General features: G+C 35.5%; 1 protein-coding gene across 1 annotated transcript; it reads left to right on the top strand.

Moving 5' to 3' along the window:
* The first annotated feature begins 1,241 nt into the window (after nucleotides 1-1,241).
* On the top strand, nucleotides 1,242-6,173 carry LOC107841702 (probable LRR receptor-like serine/threonine-protein kinase At3g47570). The gene is made up of 2 exons (XM_047396059.1): nucleotides 1,242-5,111; nucleotides 5,654-6,173. Exons 1-2 carry the CDS (start codon nucleotides 2,318-2,320, stop codon nucleotides 5,992-5,994), a joined length of 3,135 nt encoding a protein of 1,044 aa, XP_047252015.1. The 5' UTR covers nucleotides 1,242-2,317; the 3' UTR covers nucleotides 5,995-6,173.
* Nucleotides 6,174-11,567: the final 5,394 nt, after the last annotated feature.

Here is an 11,567-nt window from a genome sequence, read left to right as displayed (position 1 = left end):
GATATAGTGGAGCTTAGAAATCCTAAAAATAGGTCGTGATTTTTCTTCCTTGAGCAAGGAATTTTCACATAAAATTATTGTGTCTACTATTTACTGTTCCCTTGCACTTTATTATTAAATTTCTCCTGGTTCCTGCTATTTATGTCTGTCTGGGAACAAGTCCCAAGTGAGGAGCAACCTAGTGCAGTTAAGTTACCACTTACCTTTCATTAAATTGTAACTGTAATTATATTGTATCATATTTAACTAATCTATTAGCATCATTAGTTAGTTTTAACTTTTTGTTAGTCATTAATCGACTGTTAATGACAATTAGGTAATTACGATTGTTTCTAGATATTTTTCAGGTGATGCCAAGCTGGATCACCTTAGCATTAGGATTATATATATATATGTATATATATATATATATATATGTATATACTCATCAACGAAAGGAAGAGTGTTGTATATATATATATATATGTATATACTCATCAACGAAAGGAAGAGTGTGAGTTCTCTTTTTTGCAATTTCAAAACACACATTCTATCTGTTTTCCCTCTTTCACTCCCAGTTATGGCTTTCAGTAATTTCGTGTTAGATTGAGCTCTCACCTTGATCTCATGGATTTAATAATAAGACTTGTTTCACCAACCGAAGCTTATTTATCTAAAAACGTTCATGAAAACACTATCTTTATACTTTATTTTACGCTTTATATGATTGTCCCTTAGTTTATGTCCAACTAATAAATCCAGAAAAATTATTCAGAATTTTATGTTTTGATGGTAAAACAGTTTCGACATACTAAAAATATTTTAGTTTCTTCGATACCAAATAAAATTCTCCAACTAAATAGGCACGACTGTCTTGTGACCACAAATCCAACAAACACTACTGATGCTGACGTATCATAAAGGGTAATGCAGAAAATTAAAAAATTACTAGAAACTTATGTTGACGAAGACTTCATATATATAGAAAAGAACAACAGAAAACTACAGGTCATAACGGTGCAGAATACATGAATTACTAGGAATTTTAGAGTTACGTTGACGAAGACTTATTCTTGTCTCAGCTATCACTTTCTCCTAGTGTGTTATAAGGTTCTTATAAATTCGTCTCGGTGGAATTGACGGGTTCAAATCAGATCCCCATACTTTTTTCATCCCAATTTACATGAATGTGATTGACTGAGCATAGAGTTTAAATAAAATAAAAGACTTTTAAAACGTCTAGTCTAAAATAAGCCATGAAAACTTTTGTGGCCGTAAATCATCTCATTAGGAATAAAATGAGCAATTTTAAATTACATTATCACTAAAAATAGAAAATATCATTTTTTTTGAGAAAAATTCTGAAATGACTACATACTAAAAATCAGTTATTGATTCCACATGCATCTGTCTAGAGGCGAAGCTTTTGCAATTAGCTATAATATGTGTACAAGTCCTAATCATAAAGTAGTATCTTTTGGGTTATATGTGTACGAGTCCTAATCATAAAGTAATATCTTTTGGGTTATTTAGTCTAATTTGACGACACAAATATGTAATTAGCAGAATATAGTGACATGAGAACATACTCTTTTTATCTGTTTACTGAATGATTTACGAACTTCACCTGTGGCTTGGAGACACATACATACACACAAAAAAAGAATAAAAACTCGAATGATGTGGGTGACATATGGTCAATCTCCATATAAGCTCATGAGCCCAATTATTGATAGCAGAACCAATAATTCAACAAGACGAGTATGGAGAGGGCGAAATAATGGTGCGAGGTCCCAATTAGTGCCTTTGCCTGTCTATGATGACTGATTACTATCCTTATCGTAATTTTGGAGACACATATAACAAAAATCAGTGGCCTATTGTGATCGTAAATACTTGGTTGATGTGGGTGTCGCACACAGTTAATCTCTTGATAAATTCATGAAGTAATGGGCATGTGGAACTTCGTTGGATGGATTCATGAAGTCCCACATTGATAACTAAAAAAACAAGGAGTTACAAGTCAGTTGTAGAGATACTTTTAATGGTTTGAAACCTTTTGAAAAGCTCATCTGGATTTAATCCGACGATGTCCCATTATGTTAATTACAGTATTTTTGGACAAGGTTAGCCCCACAATTTGTACTTTTTGTTATTCGTCGAGTAGTTGACTACTTAATGCTATGTATTCAATATCAGGAAAAAAATGGATACACATTAATACAGTTATACAAAAGACTGAAAGAACAATATGCTGTACTAACTTAGAACTCGATCATTCGCTATAAATTGAAGGTAAAATCAACTACTGTTAGTACGTAACGAAACACATCTTTACATGAACCAAAAATCACTTTTACTTTTAAGTCCAAAAATCACATTTTCTTTAAGAATAATGGACACTGCCATTTTTCACTTGGTTTGCTCCTATATCCTCCTCTCCTCCTCCATACTCTTTCATTATGCTCACCTAATTTCATCTTCAAAAATTTTTGGAAATACTACGGATCAATTAGCATTGCTTTCCTTCAAGAAAGGAATTATCTCCGACCCACTAAGCATTACATCTTCATGGAACGAATCTACCCATTTCTGCAATTGGATTGGAATAACTTGTGGTCGCAGACATGACCAGCGTGTCATCACGATGGACCTACGGTCTAGCAGATTGGTGGGTACATTGTCCCCAGCAGTAGGGAATCTAAGTTTTCTGCGCCAACTCAGGCTTGACAACAACAGTTTTACCGGACAAATCCCCCAAGAGATTGGCAAACTATCAAGATTGCAAACATTAGTTCTCAGAAATAACTCATTTTCTGGTGAAATACCGAGGAACATTTCACGTTGCTCAAAATTGATCATGCTTCATTTGGGTAGGAATAAACTAAAGGGCAACATTCCTGTGGAGTTTGCATCGTTGAATAAGCTTGAGGAGATGCACGTTTTCTTCAACAATTTGTCCGGAGAGATCCCATCTTGTTTTGGCAACTTTTCTTCGATTCGAGTGATCAGCCTACTAGCAAATAATTTCCATGGAACCATGCCAGATTTTCTTGGAAATCTAGGAAATTTACAGATTCTTGAACTTGCCAAAAATAATCTCTCTGGAGCCATCCCTGCATTAGTTTTCAATTTGTCATCATTGCGCAATCTTGAGTTATCACTTAATCAACTCGAGGGACCCATTCCATCAAGCATGGGCTTCACACTTCCAAAACTAGAGGTTTTTAATCTGGGGGCAAATCAACTAACTGGACTGCTTCCTGCATCAGTATCAAACCTGACAAATCTTAAACTTTTTGCTGTTGACACCAACAATTTCAGTGGAGAGGTCCCTAGCTTTGGAAGCTCCAAAAATTTGTATTGGCTAGGACTTAGTGAAAATCGTCTTGGAAAAGGCAAGCTAGATGGCTTGCTTTTCATGTCTTTCTTGCAAAATTGTTCCGCCCTGCAAATTCTCCAGATCGATGACAATCAATTTGGAGGAGTTATTCCGCGATACTTTGGCAATATGTCCAGCCTTTTGTACTTAACCATGTCAAGAAATCTTATCCATGGAATCATTCCAGTAGAGATATCGCAACTTCACAGCTTGCTGGAACTCTCTTTGCAGCAAAATCATCTCACCGGGGAAATTCCTGATTCTATTGGAGAATTGGAGCTGCTAAATGAGTTGCACCTCAGTGACAACCAATTGTCAGGGAAGATCCCATCTTGCATTGGGAATTTGACAATGCTGTCTAAACTCAGCCTTGGGGCAAATAATTTGCATGGTTCTATACCATCCAGTCTCGGAAAGATCAAGTTTCTGTCCCTCCTGAATCTCAGCAGGAATCATCTTAGCGGCGAAATACCAAAAGAGATTTTGCAGCTCCCAGAGGCACTTCTACACCTAGACTTATCAAGAAACCACATCACGGGTTCACTGGCGGCGTCTGTAAACAGCACTATTCGCTTGAAAAACTTGGTCTATTTGCGCCTCTCCAACAACAACTTATCTGGTGAAATACCAAGCAGCTTCAAAATATTGACAAGCTTAACAGAGCTCTATGTCGATAATAATTATCTCCAAGGAGCTATCCCTCCATCCTTAAGTTCTTTGACAAGTCTTGAATTCATTGATCTCTCACACAACAAATTTGTGAGTAAGATACCTGACTTTTTTGCTAGTCTCAGATCCTTGAAGTACTTGAATTTGTCCTACAATGATTTGGAGGGCGAGTTACCATCAGATGGAGTTTTCAGAAACAAAAGTAGATTCTCAGTTACTGGGAATAATAAGCTTTGCGGAGGCATTCCAGAGTTCAAGCTACCAAAATGCCCAAAAAAGGATCCAAGTTCTGGAAAATCATCTCGAATGATGATTTTGATCATAGCATTAGTTGTTGGAGGCATCGTGGGCATCACAGCAGTGGCAATCCTTCTTTGGCGGTATAATATAAAAAGAAAGCAGAGGGTTGCTGATAATCAGGGTTCGACGGTTGTGGATGCAGTAATCCCCAGAGTGACTTACCAAGGCCTTCAGAAAGCAACGAATGGCTTCTCTCTGGAGAATTTGATTGGTTGGGGGAACTTTAGCTCTGTATACAAAGGCATTTTAGATGAATCAGTTGATGGAATTAAGCAGATTGCTGTAAAGGTACTGAAACTTCAAATGAAAGGAGCTAGCAAGTCCTTTGTTGCTGAGTGTGAAGCACTGAGGCATATCAGACATCGAAACTTGGTGAAGCTTTTAACTTGTTGTTCAAGTATTGATCACCAAGGTCATGATTTTAAGGCCATAATTTATGAGCTCATGATCAATGGTAATCTGCACAATTGGTTGCACCAAAGTTGTTGGAAGAATAGTACTACGGATGAGGAGAATCATAAGCAGCCAAGAAGTAATTTAAACATTAAACAAAGGCTGGCTATTGTGATAGATGTGGCCAGTGCATTGGATTATCTACACAATCAATCTGGAATGCCATTAATACATTGCGATCTCAAACCGAGTAACGTGCTTTTGAATGAAGAATTTGTTGCTCATTTAGGTGACTTTGGATTGGCAAGATTTACGCAAGCTGATGCCGCCACACATGTACAGAGCAGCTCTAGCACAGTAAAAGGGACGCTAGGATATATACCGCCGGGTAAGTATTCCCTCTGGCTGCCCAAAGCCTTCTGCACTTTTTAATGCTTATTTTTTTTTTTTTATGAGATTGACTTTTAACAGTTCACGATATACTCAATATTTATACTATCAGATCACTTAATCATAGGTAATTTTATTCAATATTTTTAGTTCAACTTAATTTGTACTTTTCTTTTTAATCTCTATTTAAAAAGAATGATCACTTTTTATATTTACTAACTCTTTAAGCACGAGATGCAGATTAAGAATATTTCAACACATTATAAAGAGTTTTCTTTAAGTTTAAAATTCACAATATTGGAAAATTGTCCTTGTTTTTTAAACTCGATGTTTATTCAAACTAAGAGACACCGGAAGGAAAATACGAAATAACATTGATTAAATAACCTAGAATAAATGGTGAGTAACATGTTATATTACATTGATGATATATATAACTTATTAAATTCATTTTTCAGATAAGTTTGCGGATCTTATATACCAAGATTTTCCTTTTTTTTTTTTTTAATAAAAATTAATTAATATATACGTACCATGCAGAATATGCGGCAGGGAGTAAGTTGTCAACCTATGGTGACATGTACAGTTATGGAATTCTAGTGTTGGAAACATTTACAGGAAAGAGCCCCACAGATGAAATATTCAAGGATGGCCTAAACCTTCATGATTTTGTGAAGATGGACATACCTGAACAAGTATTGAATGTTTGTGATCCTACACTAGTTGACCGTTGCCTTGAAAATAAAAATGTTATAAGGACGGAGAAGTGCCTGTGTTCAGTGTTTAGAATCGGGATTGCTTGCTCTATGGAGTCGGCAGAAGCACGCATGGACATTGCACATGTCCTTAAGGAGCTGAAGTTCATTAGAGATGATCTCTAATCACAAGCGCATTTAAGATTTAAAATTTATATGTTGCTTTAGTGATCTCAATTATATTAATATGCAATAATTATAGTTGATTTCACTGTTATAAATTTATATAGTATATTGTATGAATTGCTTGATAGAAGTATAAGATTTATGCAAAAATTAGTGAATACTATACTCTACATTCGCCACTGCCTCTCTCTTGGCGAAACTCAAGCTACAAAATCTTCAACGTTAATTAGGCTACTTCATTATGTTCTAATTTTTATTTTTCTTGTCTCTATATTTACCACTATCTATTTTAATAAATATCAGAAGAAAATATGATATGTGTGACCTTTGGAAGTATCTACCATTGACCACATGTGAAATTTATAAATTCTTTCTGAAAGAATCAAATTCTGACCGAATGATTTCAAAATCTATTGTACGTTACCTTGAGTAATTTTATTTCCTCACGTTGCTAAACAAAATGAATGGAGATCTCTAGCTATTTGGTTGAAATTTCTACGCCATAAAAGGTATTTTTACAAGAATTGGTCTTAACGCCAAACAATTAACCCAACATCACTAAATTAAAAAGGTTTACACCTTCTCATAAATCTAAATGGCGTTCAAAGTAAGGTAACCGCATAACTTGTCCACCCAAAAACGAATCTTTTCCTGTAAAGGATGATGATGTGAGTGAATATATTATAACATAAGAATTTTTTATTTATCAGGTTACTTTTTCATACTATCGCAGATAACCTGTCAATTTTTCAAGATTACATAATTTGTAAAGCATAATTTATATTGTCTTCAGAATTGCTCAGTTACTGTTAGGGGCGCAGAAAATCAGCAAAAGAGACCTAAGTACTTTTTAAAGTCACAAGAATAAATGTCAAAAAATCCCCCAAAGCGCATTGCGCACCACAATTAGGGAATCGTGCTTGTTTGTTAGAAATATCGTTTAACTGAATTTGTATGAGTTCAATGACATGCTTCTTAGTTTAACTTGTTAGATTTGATTATTCGCAGTTAAATATTATGAAACCGATTAATAAAAGACGAGCTAAAGATAATAAAATAAATAAAAGTCATATGAAGCATAAGAACTTGATAATATATTGTATGAGAATTTTGGCTTTCTATTCGAGGATGATTCAATAAATAAATAAAGGCAAAAACTTAAAGAAAAATTAGAGCACAAGAATATAAATATATTGATGTTGTATTCCTCGGAATCAGAAGTCTGTAAGTAACAGAAATAGTTTATTTATAGGATACAAAATGAGGCATTAGCCAATTGGGAGACTCCACTCAAACTCTAAAGTACCTCGACCAATGATTACTGACCACATGGAAAAACCATTAGTGGTATCAGCTAATATTCCTCTATTGCATTTAAACTATTTGTATGATTATATCTGGTGTATCTGTCTTTTTTATCCTTTTATCCATGTCATCGGACACTAGTCCTTGCCTTGTTCATGGGGACCGACGAGCTCTTGACTTGTCCCCAATAATAATCATTCTCATATCACCGAAATCTCTTCAAGAAAATTTCACTAGAACCTATCCTAATCCAGCTTTGATCGGTAAGACAAATTATGCAACAGATAAGCAATGCAAATTAGGCAAGAAAATAAGTAAATATGAGATTCCAGACATCAAAAATTTGTTGAACTCTACAAGATGAGCCCAATCATGCTAGGGTTTTTAGAGGCTACTCTACCCTAAACCCTAGATTGAAAGCTACTCTATCTAAATCCTAAATTACGCCTATTAAAGGGTAGCATGTTTCTGTTATTTTGTACGTTTTCGGGTACAAAAATTTTTATATATACAACAATAACTTCAATACAAATTCAATTCTAAGACAAGAACACTTATGAAGTTCCTTAACACCTTCAACACAAGATTATGAATAATCTATCCAAGAAGTATGTTATAATTCAGAAATGAGATGAAACAGAATTTTTAAAGCCAAGTCCCCCGACTTCACGGAGTGTCCTTAAGGAATAATTTCCCTAATTGTACCCGAGGTTATGAAATCTTCCTCCCAGGATAAAATGGCCTTCAATCCAAATAATAGCGATACCTCATATTGTTGGATTCGTCGAACTCACTCAACATCTTAATGATCACACAGAGTTTTTGTATAGAAGAAGAGTGTTTTTGCTGTCAAAATTATATCTATACCTGAGGAATATATCAAGTATTTATAGCCTTAAATGTGTCCTTTAAAAAAGGATGCATTGGTTCAGTAGAAAGGCACCTATTCAGTAGCAGTCACGTCCCTGCGCCCAGTCTGTGCTGGACCTGCACCTGATCTATGGCCGCAGGTGACATTTTCCAAATTCCAGTAGCTTCTGCGCTATATCTGCACCACAAGTTGAGTACCTGTGATGTGTCTGCGCCCGCAGGTCATCCTACAATGCAAAATAGTGTGCCTTTTCCCTCAAAGGGCCACATCCCTTCGTGATACATTGTGTATGCGTTTGCATGGCATCACAATTGCGCCCGCACTTGAATAAATAACATAAGTTTCAAATAAAATTTGTCTAAAAAGATAGATTTCATCGATTGATCCAAATTCGAAGTCGAAGCCGAGCCGAGCGAGCGACGACAACGGCGTAAGGCACCACCTTGTTCTTGCCTCACTATCCATGTAGAGTTAGTGTTTCTTATTAAAAACACTCCAAAGTTCCCTTCTCCCACCAATGTGGGAGAATTAGTGAACTTCTCCATTTTAGAGTACACTTTCTAATTTGGTGTCTCTCTTTCTCTCCACTATTTTCTCTCCATTTTTTATTCACATATACACTTTGAACCCAACAATCCCCCACATGAATGAGGAATGGATATCTTTTGAAGAACGATACAGCAAGGACTAATTGCATCTGGATAAGTAGATTTCCTTTTGAACTTTCTGTAGTAAACATGTATCGAATGTACTCAGTCAATCGGTAGATTTGATATCTTTGAACTGACGAACTTTAATGTATACCTAGACAATACATGTCATACAACCAGCCTTTCACTTTTTATGGTTCTCATAATTTTGTTCTTTTCAGCCATGAACACGTTTCGGTTTCATGAGAGCTTAGAGAATAGGCCTTTACTAACATTCTCCTTGAAGCGGCTTCCACTTCGCCCTCACATAGATGATTTCTAAACATTCAATCCTGTAAAGTAAACTATTTGGTCAAATCTGCCAAATTTAGATAATCATTAAAAGACTTTTCACCTTAAGTCTTATCTTTGTTTACAAAACATTGTCTACATCATGAGAATGGGTTGGGTAATTGACAATGTTGAACCTGTCAGACACAAATTTGTTCGATCTCTTTGAACCTAGCTCTTGGGATCTCCAGTCTTCTAGGTAGAGTTACCGCCATGTTAACTTGTTCTAGGCCTTAAACCCATTCCCTTGGATGTCCTTTCCACTCCTTCTCTAGATAGGCCTTTTGTAAGTGGATCCGACACATTATTCTTTTACTTTATGTAGTCAATAGTGATAATTCCACTAGAGAGAAGTTCTCTAACGGCATTATACCTTCGTCGTATGTGACGATATTTACCGTTGTACATCATGCTCCATGTCCTACCTATTGCTGCTTGGCAATCACAGTGTATACATACTGGTGTCACTGGTTTGAGACAATAAGGAATATCTTCCAAGAAATTCCTGAGCCATTCTTCTTTTTCACCAGCTTTATGCAATGCGATAAATTCAGATTCCATTATAGAGCAAGCAATACATGTCTGTTTGGATGATTTCTAAGAAACCACTCCTCCACCGATAGTAAATACATATCCACTTATGGATTTTACTTCATTCGATCTGGTGATCCAATTTGCATCACTATATCCTTCAAGTACCACGAGGTATTTATTATAATGCAAAGCATAGTCTTGAGTGTATTTAAGATACGCTAAAACTTTTTGCATTGCCATCCAATAAGTTTTGTTGGAATTACTCGTGTATCGACTCAACTTAATAATAGTGCATGCTATGTCTAGTCGTGTACAGTTCATTATATACATTAAACATCCCAATACTCTTGCGTACTCCAATTGTGAGTCACTTTTACCTTCATTCTTTCGAAGTACAAAGCTCACATCCAACGGAGTCTTGGTAATACCAAATTCCATATACTTGAATTTGTCAAGTACCTTTTTGATATGATGAGACTGTGACAATGCCAAACCTTATGGAGTTCTATGTATTCTTATTCCTAAGATCACATCCGCAATTCCAAGGTCTTTCATGTCAAACTTACTCTCAAGCATTTGTTTCATTGCATTTATGTCAGAAATGTCACTACTGATGATCAACATATCATCCAAATGACTTGGTGATTTGGAGTGTCTTTAATGTAAGCACATTTATTGTAACGACCCGCAAATTTGGGCTAGAACGTAAATCGTCTTTCCTACGCGTAGATATTCCAAAAGTCATAACTCCAATGAAAATATAGTGTGTTAATCATCTATGTAGTGTGTGAATCTAGTTGGGCATGAGTCAATATCATAAAGTTCCCTTAACTCAAGGACAAGTTGAAAGCTTTTCTATCGTTCAAGTTTTAGTGAGCGTCAAAACTTGGATCAACTTCAATCGACTATTTCAAGTTGGGTTTCCTTCCTTTCCATTTTTCATAAGGAATTGATTATGTCTTACTATGGGGAACTCGATTGAGTATACGATTGGCTGTAAGGATAGCCTCTCTCCACAAGTTTTGCGGTAAATCAAAACTTATCAGTAAGATATTCATAATTTCCTTCAAAGTTTAATTTTTTCTTTCCGCAATTCCATTAGATTAAGGTGAATACGAGGCTGTAGTTTGATGGACGATTTCATTTTCTACACATATTTTGGCGAAGGGAGATTCATATTCTCCGTTCCTATCACTTCTTATCATTTTTATCTTTTTCTCTAACTGATTTTCTACTTTAGTTTTGTATTACCTAAACGCATCTATTGCTTCATCCTTACTATTTAGCAAGTAGACATAACAATATCTAGTGCAATCGTCAATAAAAGTTATGAAATACTTTTTTTCACCACGTGATGGTGTTGACTTCATATCACATATGTCAGTGTGTATTAAGTCTAAGGGATTGGAATTCCTTTCAACGAACTTATAAGGATGCTTTGCATACTTTGATTCCACAAACGTTTGACACTTTGATTTATTGCACTCAAAGTTTGGCAAAACCTCTAAGTTAATCAGTTTTCGTAATGTTTTGTAATTAACATAGCCTAAACGTTCATGCCACAAATTATAAGACTCAAGCAAGTAAGAAGAATTTGAACTTTTATTGGTTTCAACATTCATTACATTCATCTTATAAAGGCCCTCGGTGAGATAGCCTTTTCCTACATACACTTCTCTTTTGCTAATTACAATTTTTCCAAAAACGGTTACACATTTGAATCCGTTCTTGTCTAGAAGTGAAATAGAAATCAAGTTCCTACATAATTTCGGAACGTACAAGACATTGTTAAGTGTCAAGACCTTTTCTGAAGTCATTTCCAAGCCCACTTTTCCTGTTCCTTCTACCTTGGCCGTAGCGGAGTTAGCCATGTAGATCATTTC

This window comes from Capsicum annuum, chromosome 9, assembly GCF_002878395.1.
Source record: "Capsicum annuum cultivar UCD-10X-F1 chromosome 9, UCD10Xv1.1, whole genome shotgun sequence".
Classification (NCBI taxonomy): Eukaryota; Viridiplantae; Streptophyta; class Magnoliopsida; order Solanales; family Solanaceae; genus Capsicum; species Capsicum annuum.
The sequence above is the reverse complement of the archived record's forward strand: the minus strand, read 5'-3'. Positions and strand labels throughout refer to the sequence as shown.

Excerpts from the sequence above, each read along its gene's own strand:
- LOC107841702 (XM_047396059.1), top strand. The coding sequence starts at position 2,318 with ATGAACCAAAAATCACTTTTACTTTTAAGTCCAAAAATCACATTTTCT. Across the intron at positions 5,112-5,653 it reads GCTAGGATATATACCGCCGG|AATATGCGGCAGGGAGTAAG; the intron begins GTAAGTATTCCC and ends CGTACCATGCAG.